The sequence below is a fragment of the Cajanus cajan genome, chromosome 5 (genome assembly GCF_000230855.2).
Source record: "Cajanus cajan strain Asha chromosome 5, NIPB_CcT2T_4, whole genome shotgun sequence".
Classification (NCBI taxonomy): domain Eukaryota; kingdom Viridiplantae; phylum Streptophyta; class Magnoliopsida; order Fabales; family Fabaceae; genus Cajanus; species Cajanus cajan.
In genome coordinates this window covers 16,260,406-16,285,483 of record NC_138521.1, presented here as the reverse complement: position 1 = coordinate 16,285,483, position 25,078 = coordinate 16,260,406, and the positions used below count along the sequence as shown (strand labels likewise).

The 25,078-nt window shown below is 30.5% G+C and overlaps 1 protein-coding gene across 1 annotated transcript; it reads left to right on the top strand.

Annotated features, from left to right (window-relative positions):
* The first annotated feature begins 6,515 nt into the window (after positions 1-6,515).
* LOC109817063 (uncharacterized) lies at positions 6,516-8,249 on the top strand. The gene is made up of 4 exons (XM_020382258.3): positions 6,516-6,646; positions 6,750-6,886; positions 7,366-7,452; positions 7,843-8,249. Exons 1-4 carry the CDS (start codon positions 6,533-6,535, stop codon positions 7,961-7,963), a joined length of 459 nt encoding a protein of 152 aa, XP_020237847.1. The 5' UTR covers positions 6,516-6,532; the 3' UTR covers positions 7,964-8,249.
* Positions 8,250-25,078: the final 16,829 nt, after the last annotated feature.

The window sequence follows — 25,078 nt, the reverse complement described above, 5'->3', positions numbered from 1 at the left end:
TGTAACGAGCATAAGGCTAAGGAGGGGAACCATCCCTCAAAAGCCGGCCCAAGAGGTTGGAGAACCTCCCGCCTTATAAGGCCTCCCTGGTAAGGAGACCTCCCCGATGTGGGACTTGTTACATTACCACCCCCTTCGAAAGCCAGCGTCCTCGATGGCTGCACTCCACGGTACTTCACTCACCGGTACTTCACTCGGCCCTTGCCGGTCAGAACCCTCTGGTGGTCAGAACCCTCCGTGAGTAGCCCTTCTCGATTTGGCTGGCTCTCAATGAAAGCATCATTGTAACGAGCATAAGGCTAAGGAGGGGAACCATCCCTCAAAAGCCGGCCCAAGAGGTTGGAGAACCTCCCGCCTTATAAGGCCTCCCTGGTAAGGAGACCTCCCCGATGTGGGACTTGTTACAGACGACCAGCTCAAGTTCCAGTAAGGAGTAAACTGCCTTTGAGCAATGGCAAGCATGTTCATGACAGTCATGAGGAACGGAAACTAGGTACTGCAGCTGGCCGTTTGCCTCCTAAATCAGGACCCAGTTATACAACAAGTTCAACCGGTAAACCTAGTATGGCATCATCGGATTCTAGAAAACAGCTTGGTAACAACAATGGCAATGGACCAGGCCGGCCAGTTGGGCCAAAAGGCTTGCCTCCGAAGGTTTCTGTTGCTACCTCAGGGAATAAGTCTTCAACACCTGGTATAAAAAACCATGTAAACAGTATGCAAAAATCACTCCCTTCGAAGACTCATCCGTCCATTCCAAAGCAGAGTATGGAGCAAAGAATTCCAAAGCAGAGTATGTGATGGAGGACCATCCTTGGTACTTCACTTCATGTGAGACCCATCACATGGTTCATGGCTATGGCCAATTTGAATAGTATAGAATTTATTGCTTTATTCCAATTTTACCCTTGTATTTTGGGGTATTTTAGTCATAGGATTTATTTTCTTTGTATTTCCCATTTTACCCTTGTATTATGGGGTGCTTTAGATGATTAGGTTTTTAATTTGGGCTAGGGTATCACATTAGGAGGTGACGCCTATTTTTGGTGAGCATTGGATGTATTTTTGGTGATAGAAAGGCTTAGGCCCAAGTGGAGGGCAAAGGTTGCATGGTCTTATCATGCACCTAGATATAGCCAATCTAAACCCATAGATTCCATCCTTGGCCACCAAGTTGCATCTAGGGTTTATTTACATTTCATTTGGAGTGCATTAGCCTTATGAATTTCGGCCATGCACATCTCAAATGAAACCCTAGATGCCTCCCCTCCTATAAATACCCAACACCCCACCACTTGTAAATACTTTGGATTATATGAATTTGAGAGAGCATTTTCTTGCCTCAAATCCTATCCTTAGTCCCTAGGTTAGTTTCGGCTAGCTTCCTTCATTCTCCACCCTTGGAGAGTGAAACCCTAGAATGACCTCCACCTACACTTGGAGTGAGCCAACTTGAGCAACCATACACCAACCCCTCTAAACACTTCTGCCCAAACACCTCTTATTCACGCCTATCTTCATTCCTTCACCATAACCCTCACTTTGTCTACCCTTTGGTGAGCTTAGATCAAGGGCAAGGTCTCCTCCCTTCACACTCTACATCAATCATGGAAGGAGGAAGCCATCAAGTGGTATCAAGAGCCATGGTTCATCAAGGGTAAACGTTGTCTTCCTTATCTTTGTGTCAACTTTTCCATTCGGTCTTTGTCTCTCCTTTGCCTTGCTTTGCATGACCGAATGCTTGTGGTTCATTTTCTCATTCCTTGTGAACCTTCCTTGCCATTTTATGTTTCCATTGTTAGGTTATTGCCATGCTTTTCTAATTTTTTGGTTGAGTCTCATATGAACATGCTTTTTTTTTTTTTTTTGAATCCACCTAAAGTTTTGTCATTTTTGTTTCCTATATTTTGTCTACATCATTTCCATGTATGTGCCAAACACCTTGCATGAAACACATGATCAAAATACCATGATGCATCATTCTAAGTGGGCGTGACATATAGGAGCCATCTAGGAGTCATTCATGCATGCTACCTAGTCCTTAGCATGTTCTATGTGATTTTGTGATTTCCATGTGTAAACATTTTCTTGCACATGCATAACCGCCCACTCTCCCTTGCATTCTCACTTGATTTGGTCAATTTTCTATGCCTAAAGAAACCCTAAAAGAATCTAAGTGGTGTGCTGAAAATTTTGTGCAAATAACTTGTACTAGATAGTACAAATCTTTTTCCACTCAAAAGATACCTTACACACCTCTAAAATCACGCCACTTGTCTTCATCTCTTCTCCTAAAATTTGACCTAATTTTCACCACCCACAAGTGCAAAACCTAAGCAACAATGGGATGAACATTAAAGAAAAGAAATTGGACCCAAGAAGCATAAAAGAAATTGATGTGAAAAATAGAACAAAAGAAGAAAAAGTATAAAAAAAAAATTGGACCAAAAAGGACTTGTTGCTAGACTTGTGGACTTGGACCCTTTACCTAAGCATTTGGAGTTGGACTTGTGACATTTTTGGACCATTGTTGAGACCTTAATATTGGCTGGACCGAATCACTAAAAGACTTAATCAAGTGAGCATAAACACTAATCCACTCTAGTGCCTTTCTAGGATTAATCTTTTGCGTGCTTCCTTTTTTTTTTTTTGATTGAGTCTTAATTTTTAGTTTGTCTTTCTTTGGCCTCTTTTGTTTTGTCTCCGTCAATTCTCCTTGAGTTTAGCCTTCCTAATTGTGCTTTTTCAGTTTTATTTCTTGGACTCTTGCTCTTTGGGTTGGTTTCACTTTACTTGTAGGTGAAGAACTTCTCTAGCAAACTATCACACCCTTTGGTGGATTTGAGTGGAGGAGTGAACCGAATCCAAACCTAGCCTTTGGAGGGATTTCACTACACTAAAAGGAGTGATCAAACACTTGGAGAGGACTAACAAGTTTGCTCTTTGTGAAGGAACCCAAGTGGAGGAGTTTGAAGACCTAAATTTTTGATTCTTCATAAATTTCACTTATCTTTCTTTGTTTTCGGCCTAGTGTGTTTTTGGGCCTTGGTTTCATTCTTTTGGTTTGTAATTTGGCCATTTCTAAACCTCTTCAAGTTGGTTTTAGTTCGTGTAGTTGAAGGTGATTTGAAAACCTTCACCTAGGACCTCGACTAGAATATGTTTTAAGTGCTTTCCTTTTGCATGTTTTATAGTTTTTGGTAGTATAATTGCTTAGGCTTTTATCTTTGTCTCCAAATCCGTTTAGAAGGCTTGTTTTTGCCTACTAGGGGTAACGTGCACACACACACTTTATCATTGTGCCAAATTGTTTTGTAAGAAAAGTAGAAAAGGCTTAGTGATTTTTACTTAATAGGGCTTGGTTATTAAGTGATTCTTTGTAGTCCACCTCCCCTTGAAAGTTCACTTTGTACACTTAGACCTTTTCCTACCTATCTTGCACTTTGAAAACCTTTTGTGAAAACCATTTTTATCACTCACTCTTTGTGAAAACTTTTCCAACCCCTTTGAAAACAATTTGTGAAAACCTTTTCTTGATCAAAGATGAGTGATCATTCTAGTGTCCATGGTCATAATTCTCGTAGTACTAGGTCTAGTGTTAGGGATGAACTTAGGGAATTGAAAGAGTACCTAAGAAAAAAAGAAGAGGAAAATATAAAAAGAGAGGAAGAATTGAGAAGAAAAGAAAAAGAGTTTGAAAGAAATAATGAAGAAATAAAAAGATTGCTTGAAAGACTAGTTGTGGGAGGAGAGGCTAGTGGTTCAAAACCAAGAGTCACTTCTCCTCAACCCTCAAGAGGAAAGGGGCATATGCATGCAAGTGTTCATGAGGAGGAAGGGCATCATACCCAACCTCCAAGTGATATCTTCTTTAGTAGTCATCATAATGATGATTACTATCAAAGACCCCCAAGGTATCATAGAAATAGGGAGTCTTCCAATAGGGAACCTAACATCACTCTTCCCCCATTTCATGGCAAAGATAATGTTGAAAGTTATTTAGATTGGGAAATGAAAGTTGAACAACATTTCTCTTGCCATGGAATAAGTGAAGATAGGAAGGTTTCTTTAGCAACCCTTAGCTTCCAAGGGCATGCTATGTATTGGTGGACCTCCTTAGAAAAAGAAAGGAGAATAAATCATGAGCCCCCAATCCAATATTGGAATGAGCTCCGTAGTGCCTTGAGAAGGAGGCATGTTCCTCCATACTATGACCGAGAGCTTATGGACAAGCTACAAAGATTGAAACAAGGGTCCTCTAGTGTGGAAGAATATAGGCAATCTATGGAGTTGCTAATGATGAGGGCGGGGATTAGGGAGGAAGAGAGGACCACAATCTCTAGATTTCAAAGTGGTCTTAATCTTGAGATAAGAGACAAAGTTGAACTTCTACCTTATAGGAATTTGAATGAACTTGTTCAACTTTGCTCAAGAGTGGAGCATCAACTTACAAGAAAACCTTTTCGAAAAGACTCCACTTCCTCTTATTCCAAGAGTTTTAAGAAGGAGGGCCACTCTTCCCTACCTTATCCCAAAGAAGAAAAAGAAAAAGAAAAAGAAAATTCATCTTTTAAAGCACCTTCCAAAGAGTCTAAGTCAAGGGAAATCAAGTGTTTTAAGTGTCTTGGAAAAGGACATATTGCTTCTCAATGTCCTACAAAGAAAACCATGGTTTTAAAAGCCCAAGATCACTATAGTAGCCTTGATGAAGCTACTTCATCTTCCTCTAGTAGTGAAGAAGAAACCATAGACTCCGAGGAAGAAATTTTACCTTGTGAAGGAGACTTACTATTAGTTAGAAGGCTTCTTAACAATCAACCTAGTGACATTGACCAATCTCAAAGAGAGAACTTGTTTCAAACAAAATGCAAAATTCTAGAAAATACTTGTTCTCTCATTGTAGATAGTGGGTCAACTTCAAATTGTTGTAGTACTAGATTGATTGATAAGTTAGCCTTGACTACAAAACCTCATCTTAAACCTTATAAAATGCAATGGATCAATGAGGAGAGAGGTGTTGTAGTTAACCAACAAGTAAGCATACCAATCTCTATTGGCAACTATAAAGAAGATGTTTTGTGTGACATAGTGCCATTAGAGGTTAGTCATGTCTTGCTTGGGAGGCCATGGCAATTTGACAAGCACATAATCCATGATAGCCTCATTAATAAAATAAGTTTCCAACACTTAGGTAAGAAGTTTGTGTGGTGTCCTCTATCACCCTCTCAAGTGAATGAGGACCAACTCAAACTAAAGGCTAAGAAAGATGATGAAGAGAAAAACAAAAACAAAAACAAAAAGAAAAGAAAAGAAAAAAAGAATTTTTCCTTTGAAGACAAAGGGCTAGGTTCAAAAGAACCTTAACCCTTGTGCCATCCTCCTTCTTTTGGTGCCAAAGAAAGATGGCAATGGAGAATGAGCACCTTTTTAAAAGCCATCATTGCATAAAAGGCACCCAATCCCTAAGATAGATGATTTGGTGAATGAATTGCATGGGGCCAATAATTTAAATGGTGATGCCTCTTTGGCTCTCTCCTTTCCCTAGCACTTTCATTCAACAAATTGTGTACTTAAGGATTGCATTGCTAAAGTTTTAGTATTTTTTTTTACTTCCCTAATTGTGGTTTCACATCTTTTGAAGGATCAATGGAATGGAAGAGCTTAAAGATTTGAGGTCAAATCCTTCTCAAGAAGGAGGGTATGATGGAGGACCATCCTTAGTACTTCACTTCATGTGAGACCCATCACATGGTTCATGGCTATGGCCAATTTGAATAGTATAGAATTTATTGCTTTATTCCAATTTTACCCTTGTATTTTGGGGTATTTTAGTCATAGGATTTATTTTCTTTGTATTTCCCATTTTACCCTTGTATTATGGGGTGCTTTAGATGATTAGGTTTTTAATTTGGGTTAGGGTATCACATTAGGAGGTGACGCCTATTTTTGGTGAGCATTGGATGTATTTTTGGTGATAGAAAGGCTTAGGCCCAAGTGGAGGGCAAAGGTTGCATGGTCTTATCATGCACCTAGATATAGCCAATCTAAACCCATAGATTCCATCCTTGGCCACCAAGTTGCATCTAGGGTTTATTTACATTTCATTTGGAGTGCATTAGCCTTATGAATTTCGGTCATGCACATCTCAAATGAAATCCTAGATGTCTCCCCTCCTATAAATACCCAACACCCCACCACTTGTAAATACTCTGGATTATATGAATTTGATAGAGCATTTTCTTGCCTCAAATCCTATCCTTAGTCCCTAGGTTAGTTTCGGCTAGCTTCCTTCATTCTCCACCCTTGGAGAGTGAAACCCTAGAGTGGCCTCCACCTACACTTGGAGTGAGCCAACTTGAGCAACCATACACCAACCCCTCTAAACACTTCCGCCCAAACACCTCCTATTCACGCCTATCTTCATTCCTTCACCATAACCCTCACTTTGTCTACCCTTTGGTGAGCTTAGATCAAGGGCAAGGTCTCCTCCCTTCACACTCTACATCAATCATGGAAGGAGGAAGCCATCAGTATGGAACAAAGAATTCCAAAGCAGAGTGTGGAACAAAGAATTCCAAAGCAGAGTGTGGAACAAAGAAAAGACATACGAGAGCTAAATAGACCTAAAATGACACCAAAACAACAGGTGTGGCACTGCATAGTTATGCTCACTTGCACACGGATCCCTTATGGATTTTGACCTTCAGATTGTTCATCATATAACTTTAAATTGCTCACTTGTTTTACAGATAAATAAGCCACTAAAACAAAACTCAATGCGTACTGCTTCGCAAAATCATCGTCCCAAGCCAAAGGTTGCAAGACGACCGTTTGATGATGAGGAGGATGAAATGGATATCAGTAACATGATCAGATCGATGTTTAAGTGAGTATTTTTAACTGATATGTAGATGACATTGAATTTAATACAATGTTTTTTTTATTATTTTATTTTTTATTTTGGGGAGTGAGAAATAAAATATTTGAAACTTGAAATATTCATTCCTGCAACTGGACAAATAAATTTCCTTTATCTCAGACTTCAGATATGTGCTTAATTTTCACCTTGATTCTTCAATGATGGGGAAGAGAAAGGAGGAGGGAATTCTTATTAAAAAAAAATTTAAATGGATGATATTGTAATTTATCCTCAAACTATGAAATGCATGTTTAAATTCAGTATGATTTTTGCAATGCCTGTGTCTTGATTTGTCTTGTGATACAAAAGAAGGGGGAAGGGTGGTTAGGTCTAGGGGAGGGACAAATTTCCAGTCAAATTGTATTTCAATAAGCACTGTTGTGTCTTGATTTCATCCATTTATGACTTTTAGAACTTTCAATAATTATTTGTTGGACCATTTGCAGCTACAATCCCAGGAATTTTGTTGACGATGAAGACGACGACGATATGGAGGCAGGCTTTGATGAAATCATGAGGGAAGAAAGGAGGAGGTTTGTTTTTTACATTTTAAAATTAAACATCATTTAATATTTTATTCAGTCTTGTTGATTAAGTTGAACTCGAGCTATTTAGTATTTTATTCAGTCTTGTTGATCAAGTTGAACTCGAGCTAATGCAAAGTCTTTCTTGTCCTCATTTTGCGCTTAAAAGTTGTCCTTACAAGTTTCAAGAAACGCCTGGCCTTATCTTCTTACCCTTTACTTTTTCTGTCACTAGTTGCATGCATTCAAATAACTTGCTTTCCTTTCGCTTCTCCGATTACTACATGATTGTGTTGCGAATCCAACTGTTGTCATTTAATCATATGATTTCAGAATGATGTTTCTTCATAATAAGTAGTTTTTTTGCGCTGTCGATGATTTTGTATAATATACATGCAGTGCCCAAATTGCTAGAAAGGAGGACGAGGAGCAACTTAGGTTAATCGAGGAGGAAGAGGAAAAGGAAAGAGAGAGGAGAAGACGAATGGCCAAGTTAAAGAAACGGAAGTTTGGCGAGTAGTTGTTAGTAAGTCGTTTTGCTTCCGTAAGATGTCACTGTTTTGGTCATGGAATTAGATTATTCAATTCATCGATGAAGATAGAAAAATATTTGCCTCACATTTAGCTTGTTTTATTTAATTCAAGTACTTGGAAAAGATATACCCGTTGTGGCCAGTTTCCATTTTTAGCCAAGGTAAGGGCAGGGATAGGGGTTGCATTGTATTGTATGATTTCAGCTTTTGCACATTGATTGGCTGTCATTATAATACCCAATGGAAGATTGGAAAATTAGATATATTTGTTCATCGTGGTAATTCTTCTAATATTCTGTTGCACTTCTTCTGAACAACGTAGTTTGTAGTAACCTATCACCCACTTTAAAAATGAGTTAACCCAATCCGACCGGCTCACTTTTGATTTTCTTAAAAAAAAATTGGCCTGGTCCAGCCCACCACGGGTCGGTAGGTTCTATGGGCTAGCCCACCAGCCCACCAAAAATTTAAAAAAAAATTTATCAACAAAATTTAAAATTTTAAATTAATTATAAATTAACATAATAGTCATAAAATTAACATCATTAATAGTCATAAGTCATAATTCATCATACAAAATTAAATACAAATCGTGATAAAAGTTTAAAATAAATTTTTTTAATATTTTATCATATAAAATTAACTATAAATCATACTTAATTTTTTATTGTAAAAAAAAATGGTGGGTTGGTGGGTTACCTGGCCCACCATGGATTTAGCCCAAGTAGGCCAGGTCAAAGTGGGCCGGGTTGAGATATACCTATTTACTATAAAACTGTAATTTTTTTGGCCAGGTCCGACCCGTTTTTAAGGTGGGCCGGGTTGGCTCACGGGCCGCGGCTCACTTTGACAGCTAGTATTGAATGATGGTACCCAAGCATGATCCTTTTTGTTTTATAGATTTTAAAATTATTATATAGATCAAAGTTTAAGAACTAATTTGTGAAAAATGTGAGTATATGGTAAGATGTGAGAATGTACGAAAATATGAACTGTATAGAATTTTAAAAGTTGAAAATTAAATAATTTAAAGATGTTTTGGAATTTTTATTTGAAAAATTCAAGAATTAGTTTTGTATAGTTTCTATATCGAATAAGTTGACTTGTTGATTTTAAAATTAGAAAAAGTTTATAAGAATAGAAGACAAACATTCTTTAATTACACTTATGGGGAGGTTTTTTTAATCACGATTTTTTTTTCTCTTTTTAATAATGTCAATTTTGATATTTAATAACTAAAATTGATTCCATTTGTTAGTATTTTTTTTTAGCAGAAAATGTCAATAGTGAGTGAGTTATGTTAGTCAAACATACTTTTTCTTTGTTAGTATTATTTATCTATGTAAAGTTCAATATTTTTACATTTTATTTAAAATTTTACAAATTAAATTGATTGAATTATAATTATCATTTTTTTTTATATAATTCTCTTTCATTGGGTTGGTTCGAGGGGTGGGAATATGTTAGATTAGCTTTTGAATATATAGAATGGGTCTGTATCTTACAAAATTAAAGTTTAAGTTTAGTTTATCTATCATAAATTTTTTTATAGGTCCGACTTGATCTTTTTAAAGTCTAGTATAAACTATTAACTTATTTAAAAGTTTAATTTACATTAATAATGTTAAATGGACTAATAAATCTAATTTTTAAAAAACATAAATTTATTTTTAAAGTCATTATAAATTATTTTTTTAGTTTTCATAATAAAATATAATTTATTCAATATTATTAAAATTTAAATTTTGGAATATATATAATGTCTCAAAAAGGAAAAAATTGAATTAGTTATAGATAATTCATGTGCAATGATGTATGTTAGTATATACTCGTGTATATATTGTAATCTTATTCTATAACAAAAAAAGACAAGTGTATAAAAAAATATTTCAAATATTTTTTTTTATATCTAATTTAGTATATTATAAATAATTTATTCATTTTAACAAATTAAAATAGTTATGGTAACAATTACAAACTAAAAAATATTTATTGTACATGAGGTGATTTCAAGAGTATCAAATACATATATAATGTCACAAAGAGGGAATATATGATATTTTTTTTAAAGAGATAACTCATATGTACACTAACATACGCTTATGTACAAACTTATAAATGAATTATGATGATTAGATGATTGAAATGGAATGATAGATTGCTTCATTTCTGTAGTCATGTGTATCTTTCTTTGTAAGCAATTTTCAGTATGTCGTTTCAGATGGCAGTGCTAGTCCCTATGCCACTCAGTTGTAAATTTATTTTTACAGTATTTGTAAATATTTTTTTTTACTTCTTTTACTAATTTCAACTTCATCAAAATTATTATAAAACAACTATTGTTTTTTGTCTTTTTCTCTTAATCGCAACAATATTACTTTCTCAATCTTTCTTATTTTGTTCTTGGGACCAGTTATCCCACCCTTTGAGGTGCCTCTAACGTAGCGAGGAGACTAGTCACTGCTGTCGGCGGTGCGAACAAAAAAAAAAATCTTTCTTATTTTGTTGTGCATTATTTTTTATCTAACTTTAATTTGTTGGTATTGATTGATATGCATTTAGCTCATTGATAGTTGGAAAGATGATAGAACCCCTTCCTTTTCAAATAGTAAAGTCATTCCTTTACATTAAAAAATAATATAATTATGACTATAAACATGAATTCAAGTCTTTAATATATAAAAAAAAACTCAATCTTTTTCAATCTAAAATTGTGAAACTAATAATAAAATTAATCAATGAAAATCATCTAATTATAGAAAATATACAAAAAGAAAAAGATAGACAAAGCTACCTGTGAGAAAAAGAATGCAAAGTTGGAAACTTGTAGTTAATTGCTTTTGTATGAGTTGAGTGATGATTATCAAATATAAAGGTTGAAAATGGAAGATGATGTCGATGAAGGATTTAAGGTGAATTGCAAAGTCACAAAATAAATGAAGGATTGAAGCTGAAGTCACAATTCACAAATAAAAGATAGAGACACTTAGTCAACAAATGACCATGAAGTGGAGTGGTTTAATTTATTTTTTGATTTTTTGATTTTTTATGAATAAGGTACGTAAAATATTTAAGTAGTGATAAAAAAATATTAATAATATATATATATATATTATTTTTTTTTATAAACTTAAGTCCAGTCTTTTTAAATAAATAGGCTTTTTTAAATTATAAATCGGATATTTTATTAAATAGGTTAGGTTAAAATTTAAAAAAGTCAGATCATAGGTTTTTGTTTAAGGTTTGATCCATTTTCATCTTTAATTGGCTCAATAAAAAATTATATTAATTTTACCTTTTTTTTTTTAAATCGAGTTCATTCTTTTACATGTTTTAAAATTTTCTCTCACTTTTCTCCAAATATCTTGGTAAGGAAAATTAGAATATGTGAATTTTACAAATTACAAAGACAACTATTTAAATAGGTTAAAAAAATTTTAAAAAAATAATTATTGAGATAATAAAAGTTTCTACTAAATAGAAAGAATTTAGTGATTATTTCAAATTAAAAAAAATTAGTATTGAGCATCACAAAATAAATATTGAATAATTTATTTTGATAAATGCTATGTGGATTTTTTGTTAAAGATGATTCTATTCAAGTTGAATAGGACCATATTATTTTCTTTGAACATTTAATGCATCTTAAAAAAGATAAAAAAGTATGATCTAGATAGGGAAGATAGTTATGCTTTTATATCTATAATTAAAAATATCAATTTTAAATTTTAGAAAAGTAAAAAAAATAAATAAAAATTTATTGAATTAAAATCAAAATTCATATATAAAAACTTGAAACATATTTAAATTTGAATTATACATAATACATATGCTGATGGAATAGTATGAACCAAGGATCCAACCACCAGAGTTATGACCGGAAGGATACATAAAAATTTGGCTAGATCAAAGTTCAGTAGGTCCAATGGGCTTGATGGGCCCAAGTTATTCTTCACTTGGGCCACAATATGAGAGACACTATTTGTAGATATTATACTAATTATATTAATATATATTTCATACATTTTGGTGTTATATTTTGGGCTACATAGATTAGGATTTTTGGGTCTTAGGCTTATTAGGTATGTTTTTGGGCTTAATGGGCCTTAGATATTTTGGTACCCAATATTGGACTCATTTTATTCCTTTTATTATTTCCTATGTTTAAGACATTTTGGCCATTGTATTTAGGCCATTAAAATAGGATTTGAGAAGAGAAACTTAATAAGGCAAAGTTAGCTAAGTTAGATTACATTTAAGTGTCATTTTAGATACATTTGGAGCACATGTACTAGTTTAAAGTTGGTTGTACATGATCAGCCCCAAAACACCTAAAATTAACCCTAAGTGCATTCTAAATGAGAGTGGCTGCCAAAAGGGTTTGAAATTTAAATTTCATTTGAATTTAAACCATTTTGGTGCCAATATTCATTCTTGGTGAGTGGCACCAAAATCCACCTTTCCTTGCCTATAAATTAGGCTTTTTTTCACACATTGTATCCACTTTTGAGATCATTATACATAGCATTTAGCTTTAGCTGAGTTCTTTCCTCTTGAAAGTCCAAAATAGCTTAGAAAATTCTAGAGTTCCTAGAACACTTTTAAGAATTAGCACCTTTGTGAGAAATTCTTTGCTCCTTTGACTTAGGTGCTTCCAACTTCAGAGTTTGTTGTGTCTCAACCTCTATTTCTCTTCTATTTACACGTTCAAATTCACTCAAGGAAGGTCCAAGGAGTATTGGAACAAGTTTAAGGAAAAATCATCCATCATTCTCCTAGATTCGCCATCATATGTAGTAAAAAATTTAATTCCCATTACTTATTTTCTTGCACCCTTATTACCTTTATCTTTTTTGGTGCAAAACTATGACAAAGGAATTCAAGATTTTAAGTGGAACTTATATTAAATATTTTACTTAATATATAATTTATCAAATTTTATCTAATTTTTTTTATTAACTTTATTGATCAAAATTTGATAATTGAATATTTTTAACATTTCACAATCAATATATAAAAAGAAATTTAATTCAATTTATCCTTTAACATAATGTAAACTATAATAATTCTTAAATATTTATTAAATTATATATATATATATATATATATATATTAATATTCATGAACACTAGTGTATTCTTAAAACAAAATCAGTTATTATGAATCAAACTTTTCTTGTAACTAGAATTATTATTTATTTATTTTTTATCTATAAGAATTGAATTCGATACTAAAAGTTTTATAACAATTCAAGAATGTTGTTTAATCAACTGAATTAGATCTATTGACTGACTGTAATTTGATGTATTTAAATCATAGAATTATTAATGTAGTGATAACAAATTTAAATTAAATTGTAATTTTGGTTTTTTTTCCGTTGATAATTGTGTGAATTTATTTTTTCTAGTCTTTTAAATTACGTAACTTTAGTTCATCCCTTAGTTGATTATTAGTTGATTTTGACATAAGTGATATATAGAAGAGGGATTGGTCCATGACCTATTTATGTAATTATAATATATATATATATATATATATATATATATATATATATATGTATTTGTATGTATGTATGTTATATGTATGTGTGCATAATAGATATGACAATGGGTAGGGTTCTAGAGTATACGTATCTATACTCGCGTTTAAAAATAATACTTGTACTTAACTTCATACCTATATGAGTATTAATTTTAATCTTCATTTCGATACCCGTTGGGTACTTGTATATTTATACCACACCTGCAACCCACATTTTACTTATATATAAATAAACAAATCAATGAAAAGGTAACATTTTATACAAGTAAACATAATATTAATCTGTTAGGTCTTTAACATTATAAAAATTTGACATAACAATTCTTATAAATAAAAATTACAAAACATTTAGTTCTTGTAAATAAAATTTTAAAAAAATCAACATAATAAAAATTTAACTAAACTTTCAACATCATGACCATGTATTAACAATATTCTCCAAGACATGTGAAAAAATTATACAAAAGTTAGTTAGATTATAGATTAAATTATATACTATAAATTTTAAAAAAATAAATATGTAGACATTTGACCTTATCATCGAAATCAACTTTTCCATATTTTTTCAAATGCTTGTTTTTCAGGTTCATATATTTTTTTGGTCCAGTAATACTAATATAACTTACATGATAAGAAAATAAATGGATAATTCAAATTAATAATTAAAACAAACAACAAAATATAAAATAACTTTTGTTAAGTAAACATAGTTTAATTACTTATTACCTTATTGTTTGTATTTCAACCAATTTTGTGCACATATAAGTGCCTTTAGAGTAAATTCATAGAGCCTAGAACCATGATGACTAAAAAATTTACCTCATGCATTAAATGCAAATTTTGAGACTATGATTGAAATTGAGATTGACAAAATATCCTTCTATTTAAGACTTTATCTATGTTTTAATTGTATTATTCACAAATGAGTCATAATTACTATTTTTTTAATATTTATATTATCTAAGTTTGACTCATTGACATTTGTTCGTAAAGTTGAAAAATTCATTATTCTCTTAACTTTAGTTTTATACTCTTCAAACAATGAGTAACATAATTTTTTGATATTATTAATTTCAATTGAAGATGAGCTATCATAAAGCTTAGAAAAAAAAATATTCTAACAACTTCAACTTGTATCTTGAATATAAAATAATAACAATATTATTATATTAATTAATATATATTTATATAAATAAATTATTTTTAAATAATTATATATATATATATATGCGGTACCATAGTATCTATATCCACACCTGCACCCACTAAATTTTATTGACCCATATCTGTCTCGTACCTATCTCCATGTAAGCGAGTATTAACCTATCTTGCAGGCGGGTGCTTTTGCGGATGTCCATAGGGTGCATGTCTATTTTACTATCCGATAGAATAATAATAAAAATATTCAAAATATATGTAAATTATAATATATGAAAACTAATAAAGCACACGTGTATGTAAATATGTGAAATATACAGAAAACAAATAAATTTATATAATTATAAATAATTTGTACGTAAAATTAAAAAATGTAAATTAATATATATATATATATATAATATAAATTATAATTTACATATAGATTTGTTTAATTTATCCATGTGTATAATTAAAAAATATATATTTTATAAATAATTTCAGCATGTTAAATTTTAGTTGATGCTTACAATAGTTTCTCTGATTGGAGGAAAGTTTTTTTTTTTAATAGAACATGTGGTTTATAAAAAAAAATAATTTTTTTTCATGTAACAAATATATAGATACACTCGTTTTTTTTCCATCTCTTTTTTCCCTATCTCTTTATTCTTTGTTAACACATTACTTATATTATATTATTATTTTAATATTATAACTTCTTGGTTATTTTTATAATTTATAAATTAAAACAATAAAGACTTAACATTAAATAAAAATAAATTTCACGTAATTGGGATACTTAAGAATAAAATTGTAGTTGATTTGTGTAGAAGTAATGCTATATATAAAATACTATTTATACTAGAAGCCAAATAATCTAAATGACTTAGGTGGTCATAAATATGTGAGATGTCATGAGATCAAGTCTCTAAAATACACAAGTAACACATAAGAAAAAGGATGAATGTTGAATTGTGTGTTTAAAGACTTTTTTCTTAAAACTTCAACCATAGTTAAACACATTTAAAAAAAAAACAAACAATGCGAGTAGATAATGTAAAAAGCAAGGAAATAATTTAAACCGATTTGCTTTTAAATAAAAAAGTTATGTCAAATCCCTCCTTACACTACTAAACTACTAGTTAAAATATAGACTCACCAAGAAGGGGTTGAAATGTTGGCTACAAACAAAACAACAACGGCAACATGTTTCCTCCCTTGATTTTGAATCTTGAAAAATTCTTTCTTGAAAAATGTTTCTTTAAAATCTATCTTGATCTTTTGGAATTCGCTAAGTCAATGAAATGAATTTAAAGATCTTTCAACAGTTAATGCATTGAAATAATATTAACAAGAAATAAGATATATCAAGAGACAAAAGTATAAGGTAGAAGAAAATCAAACAAAAGATTTATACTAGTTCACTTAATCAACCATTGATTAAAAGACTTCCACTATATGTAAGAGTTGTAATTATAGACCAATCTAGTTGGATCAAAACTAGATCATCAGCATTCCTACCACCTAATAAAAATCCATAGCTCAATTTGCAATTAGGGAACTCCTTCCTTAATCTATACACTTGAGAAGCCCTATCCTAAGATTATATTCTTCTGTGGAGAAAAGAAATATACTAGAAGGGAGAGTTAAATAGTTTCAATAAAAAAACACATTTTGAAAATAGTGAAGTAGTAATGTAAGCCTTAAAGGAATGTAGACAAAGCAAGAAACAAAGAACACAAGGTGTTTTCTAGTTTATATATACACACACGTACACACAACACACAACACACACACACATATATGAGTGTAACACCTCAGATTTCATAATTTATAATAAATAATATTTTAGCAATTATTTTAATATTTGATGTATTTATTTTAAAGTTTTGAATATTATTTAACCTATCATATAAATTATATTTTATGCACGATACATGATTTTATGATTATTATTTTGATTAGTATTATGAAGGTAATTTTATGAAATATATTTTATTTAATGATTCTTTGGTTAAAAGAGAAGAGTTGTATTTTAATTATATTTATGTTTATTTTAAGGGAAGGGAGAACGTAGTAGTCTTTTGCTAATTTCTATTATTATTAATTATTTTATTAAATGTGGAAAAGGGTTAAGGAAGTTATTAGGAGTTAAGTCATTTTTACATAACCACTCTCCTAACTTCATTCCTTTTTATGCTTATGAAGAACAAGAGGAACCTAAAGAAGAGAACCGATCGGATTTTGCTCGTGCATCTTAGTCTACTCATCAAGGTAAGGGAGGAGTGAGAAACCTCACTCGGGAGTGTGAGAATAATTGTTAGGTAGTCGGATTGACTCCTAATCCCTTGCCTAATGTGTACATATAGGAATAGACACTTTATAAAAGTTTTTTGTTTTGATTTTTGATTGTTCTGTTGTGTTCCTTGTGTGATTCTGAGTGTGGATATGTGTTCAATTTCAATAATGGATATGTTTGGTAGCGGGATTGGCCTCAATCCCTTGCTTGATATATGCCTATAGGAACAAACACTTTATAAAAGTTTTTTGTTTTGCTTTCTGATTGTTTTGTTGCGTTCCTTGTGTGATTTTGAGTGTGTATATGTGTTCAATTTCAATAATGGATATGTTTGGTACGTAGCGGAATTGGCCTCAGCCCCTTGCCTGATGCTTGCTCTTAGAAACAAACACTTTTCAAATGTTTTCTATTTTCGTGTTTGAATTTTCTGTTATATTCCTTGATGGTTGTTGAATATGATGATGCGATTAATTTTGAAAATAAACAAGTTTTGATATGAATTAGAGTGTTCTATGGATTCCTATGGGAATATGAGAAATAGATAAATTTGAATGTTTTTTATTTTGATTTTTGAGTTTTCTGTTGTTTTTCTTGATGTTTGCAGAGTGTGAATATGTGTTTAATTTCAAAAATAGATAAGTTTTGATATGAATTAGGGTGCTTTATGCATTCTTGTGGGAAACCGTATGAGGAATAGATAATTTCGAAAATATACAAGTTTTAAGCTATGTTTGAAGGTGCTAATAGTGTGAGAACTGTCTTATTATGATATTGATGCAAGTGATGTATTTTTATGAGCATGATGAGGATGAAAATATTTTATATGTGACCTTGTGACTATGAGTATGATAATGTGATATGAGAACAAGTGACATGATGAGATATGACAAGTGAAATGTTAAGTCCATGAACATGTGAATGTGTGACATGCATCATATGCATCTATGTGACGGGGTATGATATGGAGTACACCATTAGGGAAGGCCCCTTGGGTGAAACATCTCGGAGGAGTCCTAGGGATAACGCGGTTTGGAAGGCCTAGTTCTACCCATTTGTGTGCATGGGATGTATTTTGCGTAGCTTTGTTATCCTGGCAAGATCCTAACAGTACATCCTTTTAGTTGAGAGTGCACAATTGAGTCGGCATGTACTCCTAGATTACTCCAAGTATGTTGCTTTGGCAGCATGCATACCATGTGAAATGTGATGAGACATGTGACTGGTGCCACATGCATGCATTTATGAGTCGAGTCCATGACATCATTGCATGATAAGTGATTGTGCATGTGTTACTGTTTTATGTATGGCTTGTATGTGTGCCTTGGTTGTGATTGCTTTGTGTGTGTTATCTGATAGTTGTTTTTGCACCTGAACTTGAGTGAGATGTTTCTCACTCCCCTGTTTGTTTGTGTATGTTTAAAATTGTATTGTAGGTGATCATTAGCAGGAGGATGTTAGTGATGAAACTTATACTTCTGTTTTGGGCGTGCTCTAATTAGGACATGTGACACCAGGGGATAGAATATGATGTCTTTTATTACTTTGTAAATTAGATTACTTATATGTTATTTCGTTCATTAGTTATAATTAAGTTGTCTATTTACTTAGGTTATTTTGATAATTGAATTACTTAATTATGAAAGTGTTTTAAGATGTGAATGTGAGCCTTTTACCCTTATGTTATTTGAGATGTTGTTCTAATTATGAAGGTTTCTATTTATTCTTATTATTTTATATAATTGTATATTCATGTGTGGGGTAGAGGGTGTCACAATGAGCAACATAATACTATATTAGACCTACTCGAGAGTCTTCTGAATCTATCATCTCTTCATCCTAATCCCCATGTGCATGTCCATCAGATACTTTTGGAGTAAGTGAATCCTTCCCCTCTCTTTCTCTCTCTCACTCTCACACACACATATAAGCAACATAGTACTATATTAGACCTACTTGAGAGTCCTCTAAATTTATCATCTCTTCATCCTCATCCCTAAGTGCATGTCCATTGAGTACTCTTGGAGTAAGTGGATCCTTCCTTATACTCACAAACACATATAAGCAACATAGTACTATATTAGACCTACGTGAGAGTTCTTTAAATCTACCATCTTTTCATCCTCATCATGCCCAAGTGCATGCCCATTGGGTATCTTCCCAACACCATCAAAGTTGCATGAGGTACTAGAACTAGGTGGAAGCCATCCATTAACCATGCCATGATCATAATAAGGCTTAGGGTAAGAACTGTCTCTATCTGATTATGTAGGTATTTGAAGTGGAGGATGGTGTTACTGAAGATAAAGAGCAAGAATTGCTCCAATGCCTAAGTCTAGGGCATCAAGCCGTTGAGCATCAACCATATCATTATTTGACGGGGGCGGTGGTGCTCTAACATAATTGTTGGGAGTGGTAGTAGACATAGTCAAAGGAAATGTCACCTGCTAAGGTGGGAGCCAAACCTTAGGAATAAGTGACATAAAAGAGAAGGTGATCGAACCCTAGTAAGTAGAGAATCAAGTGTCCTCATTAAACTCCCAACACCCCATTGAGCTATAGTCTGTATGCAGGTTCCTCATCCCATAAAAAAGTTCCATCTATCCAAGCCACAAGTACATAACAAAGAAACAAGAAAGGAATGAGGTTTCATAAAGCCTCATTCATTTTCTTAATAGTCTGTTTGGATTAAGAATTTTACAAATTCAAGAAATTTTAAATCCTTGGTATTTGAATTACTTTGATTTCAATTTCTATCATTCTTAAAATATTTTGTTTGGATAAATCAATTCAAATTTCTCAAATTTTAAATTATTAGGTTGGATATGATAATTTGATTCCATCATGATAAAATTGATTTTAAAAATATATTTATATGTTGAAAATTTTAAATTAAATTTTACAAAAATAAATATTAGCTAATTTTTAAATATTTAATAATTTTAAAAATTAATATTAAATAATATTTAATAATTATAAATATATTTTTGAATATTCAATAATTAAAAACATGAAGAGATAAGAGATAAGAGAAAATATATAAGTGAAATAAGAAAAAAAATATAAGGAATTTCAAATTCTTACTCTTTTGGGAGAATTTAAAATTCTAATATTTCAAGGAATTTCATAAATGTTTGAATTTCAAATTCCTTAGAAATTCTTCATCCAAACTAGGTATTTCACCTCAAAGAATTTAAAATTCTTTAAATAAATAAATTACTCCATTTAAATTCCTCACCCAAATACACTATAATAGTTTTTGAAAACCTATAAAACACAAAATTTACAAAAGTATACAAAAGGATACTAGTTATTATGATTGAACCTTAAACCATTGCTAGACATATGAATCCATACTTATTTTTGATAATTGCTAAATCATCATAGAAAATACTGGGAAGTGGTTGGGGGCTAATATATCTCACAAAATATTGGTACACATCACACACACATATATTCTCTCAAGAAAACAACCATCTTTTAGCCCTAGGCAATTCTTGCCCATGAGAAATATATATTCCATACCAATCTTATCTTGACAATGCTGAGCAAGTATCAGAGATTCAAGTTTGGCCTATGAATACCCTAGTGCAAAGGCATTAACCTTGACTATTTGAGTACTCATTTACTTGTCATCCCCTTAGATCCCACCATTGGTCCCTGCCTTTCATCTCGTTGTACCAAACTATAACCTCCTAAATCAGTACTTACTCTTCTCAACATGGTACTAACCTAACTTGGGTGCCTATGACTCTTTCTCTAAGTTTTATCAATTACTCTCTAAAACATCTGGTAGAGTTTTCAAAATATCAACTATAGTAGTCACATTATACTATATCATTCTCAAAGACATTGAAAATAATAATGAGAAATATTGCAAAATTTTGAATTTAAGTAATTATTATACAAACAGATAGTAATTCGTACCTGTGGAATTGTATTTGTAGTTTCTTATATTACCTTATTTTCTTTATCCGTCACCTTTTATAAATTCTTGAATTAAATTATTAAAAAGATAAAATTTCTCAAAAATAAAATGCTTTGTACAATGTCATTTTTACAAGTTAAGTTGACTTTAATATAACGAAGAATCTTTTTTGATGTGGATGATCAGACTGCATTGCAACTATAGAAAATATTAAGAAATTTTCCTATTATTAAAATTTTGTTATAATTATAAAAATCATTTATTTTTTAAATATTAATTTGCAAATACACATTTTTCTTATTTAATTTATTTAGATAACTTATAATCATGAAATTAAATATATCAATAAATAATTCAACAAACTCAAATACAACACAATTATAATGAAAATAAATAGGAAGACATAATTTAAATTTGCATAATGAAATTTAAATAATGACAAAATTCAAACAATAGAGTTTAAATGGATATCATAGTTTTAGATTTAAATATTGAAATGGTAAATAATTGCAGAATAAAATGAAAGACACAATTTAAATCTACTCATTGGAATAATAATAGAATTTAAACAATAAAATTTAAATGGATATCAGAATTTAAATTTAAATGATGGATTAAAGAATAACTAATGTCAAAATTTAAATGGAGGACATAATTTAAATCTACGCATTAGAATTTAAATAATAACAAAATTTTAAAAAAAATTAAATGGATATGAGAATTTAAATTTAAATACTGGAATAGTAAATAATGACAAAATTTTTTAAAAATAGAATTTAAATGAAGGACATAATTTAAATTACACATTAGAATTTGAATACTGAATTTAAATAAAACTTAAATGGACATCAGAATTTAAATAATGACAGCCATAATTTGAGGAATAAGATTAAGTAGTTATGGAATTATACAAATAGATGAATAGATTAACCAACTAATGTTTCACATTAGTATATCCGGATTTTATTTTAGAATGGAATTTTTTCTTCTCTCTTCACATTCAACAATAAATTTATACAAATATTATTATTTGTTCCTTTTACTCAAACGTAAAAATTCACGTTTAGAATCTAATATAAACACACATTATATCATCATTGGAGGGAAAATGATAATACTTGCGAATCCAAAATACATTTTGAATAATTAAAATAATAATTTAAATTATAAAATATTAAATTAAATAATTATTTTATAATAAATTTATTAAAAAATATTAATTTTTTAATAGTCGGAGGATGATACGGATGAAAGTTTCGAAGTCTGTAACTCTGTACTTTCTTGGAGATATGATGCAGACAGGAGAATCCTTCATTTAACGCTAAACGCTACTAATATATTATGGTACTTTTCTTCTCTTTTTCCCTTTTCGTTTTATGTTTTTTTGTTTTTTTTTTTAATTTTTTGTTTTATATTTATTTTTTCTTCCTTTTACTATTAGAAGTTTTAGGATAGCTATTGTTTTCGAACACTTCTTAATAAAACTGACGATAAGCTTCATTAGAAATATTTAATTAGAGATATGAATACTAACACTTAAACTTAAATACTTCAGATAGTAAAAAAAAAATTAATGACTATAATAATTTTTATTACACAACATACTAAATTAACTACACCATTGTTTACAAAATAGAAAAAATATAAATTTCTATTAAACATTATGAAGTATTGAAGCAGAAGAACTACACCATTGTTTACAAAAAAGAAAAATATATCCCAGGTGGTTGCTTTGAGTGGAAAGCCTAAGGTTACTTCTTCAAGAGAGTGAGAAGTTTTTGAGTGAGAAGGGGTTTTGATCCATTAATCAATATTTGTTCATATTTTGTAGACAAGAAAATAGGAATTTTGATTTTAAATTTTTGTACTTAATCATACTTAAATATTAAAAAAAAAACAATACATTTCTCATGTGATTTTCAATCTTGCGTAAACATTAAGTCTAATATTTAACTTCTGGATTGTCTATGTATTTATTTTAAAATTTTATTAAATATAAGTAATGTTTTAATATCATTATTATCATATTATCATTATTATTATTATTATATATTTTTTAAGCTCCTTAAAAATAATTTTTCTAATCTACCTTATATATATATATATATTTTTAATATATATATATATATGTATATATTAATAATCATAATAAATAGAATATTGGTCTGAAGAAAAAAAAGAAGAAGAAGAAAATGAGGATGTTACAAGCAGTTTGTTTAAGATTATAAAGAGTTTTTGTAAGTTTGAAAACATGATTTTTTTAAATGGGATTTTCAAAACCATAATATTGTCTAACATTTCTTTTCTATGATATTATTTAAGAAAACTCTTTTTACATTAATTTGAAAAAGTTTGATGTCTTTATGAGTTGTAAAGGCTAATATGATTCTTATAGCTTTGAGTCTAGTTACATGTGCAAAAGTTTTAGTGAAATCAATACTTTCTTGCTAGTTGTAGTCTTGAGCTACTAATCTAACTTTATTTTTTTTTACCAATTTTCCTAGTTCTTCTAGCTTGTTTTTAAGACCTATCTGGTTCCAATGGTGCTTTGATGTTCAAGCTTAGAAACAAGCATCAAAACATCATTTCGCTCGAACTGATGAAGTTGTTTTGCATGGTTGGGATCCATTTGTTGTCTTTAACAACTTTATCTATCATCTTTGGCTCAATTTTTGAGAGAGCATAAAAAGCATTGCCTCTGAAGACAAACCTTGTCTTGATTCACTTGGTTCTATCTCCAAGAATTTGATCTTGAGGATGATAGGTGACAAACTTCCAATCTTGGTGTGGTCTAGATGTATCGTCTCTCTAATTCGTTTATTCTTCAAATTGATCAATAGTTTGTTCTTTTGTGTTTGTCTCAAAGGTCTTCTTAGGTTCATTATGCAAATTTGTAAAGTCTTCTTCTAAATATAATAGTTTCCTATCAGTCATTACTACATTATTAAACTTCACATGAATTGATTCTTTTACAATAGATGTTCTAGAGTTGAAAACTCTATATGCTTTTAAGGTATTAAAATATCTAAGGAAGATACCCTTACCCACTTTAGAATCAAATTTTCCAAGTTGATCCTTAGTGTTAAGAATATATAACTCACATCCAAATAGATGAAAGTATGATATGTTGGATCTTCATCCTCTCCACATTTCATAATGAATCTTATTTAACAATGATTTGATCCATATTTTGTTTATAATATAACAACCTATGTTAACAACTTCTGCCTATAAATGTTTTGGCAAAGAGTTTTCTTAAAGAAGAGTTTTGGTCATTTCTTGTAAAGTTCAATTTTTACTTTAAACTACCTCATTTTGTGGATGTGCTTGCGATGAAGAGAAATTATGGAACATACCATTCTTTCCCCCAAAACATTTTAAAATTTGAGTCTTCAAACTTAGTTACATGATCACTTCTAATGGTAGATATATAAAAACATTTTTCATTTTGGACTCTCTTATAGAATAATTCAAAGACATTGAAAGACTCATGTTTGTGAGCTAGAAAGTATACCCATGTATATCTAAAATAGTCACCTATGATGACAAATCCATACTTTTTACCTCCTAGACTAAGAGTTCTAATTGGTCCAAACAAGTCCGTATGTAACAAATCTAATGGTCTAGAAGTGGAAACAACCTTTTTAAATTTAAAAAATGTTTTAATTTGTTTTCCCTTGTAACATGCTTCATAGAGAAAATGTTTTTTCTAAGAAATCTCAAGCAATCCTCTTTCTAAATCCTTTTTGTTTAATTTTGAAATATGTTTCAAAATGATATGCCCAAGTTCTTTCATTGAAGAAAAATCTCTAAAAAATAGTCTCTTGTAAAACAAAAATTTGTGTTTAATATACAGAAGTTGATTTATTTTGAAATATTAAAATTTGAATTCATAAATAATTATGATAAATAAAAATCAAATTATTTAAAAAGTTAAAAAAATTCCTAAAAACCCTATCATTGAAGAAAAGTTCCTAAAAACGTTTTCGTACAAGATAAAAATTTGTATTTAATATATAAAAATTGATTATTTTAATTTAATTAATAAATAATCATGATATATAAAAATTGAATTAGATAAAAATTAAAGAAATCCCTACAAACACTCTTGTTAAAAGAAACACTAAAAATACTCTCATAAATATTCATATTTAATATAAAATTATTAAAATATTAAAACAAGAGATTTAATTAGAGATA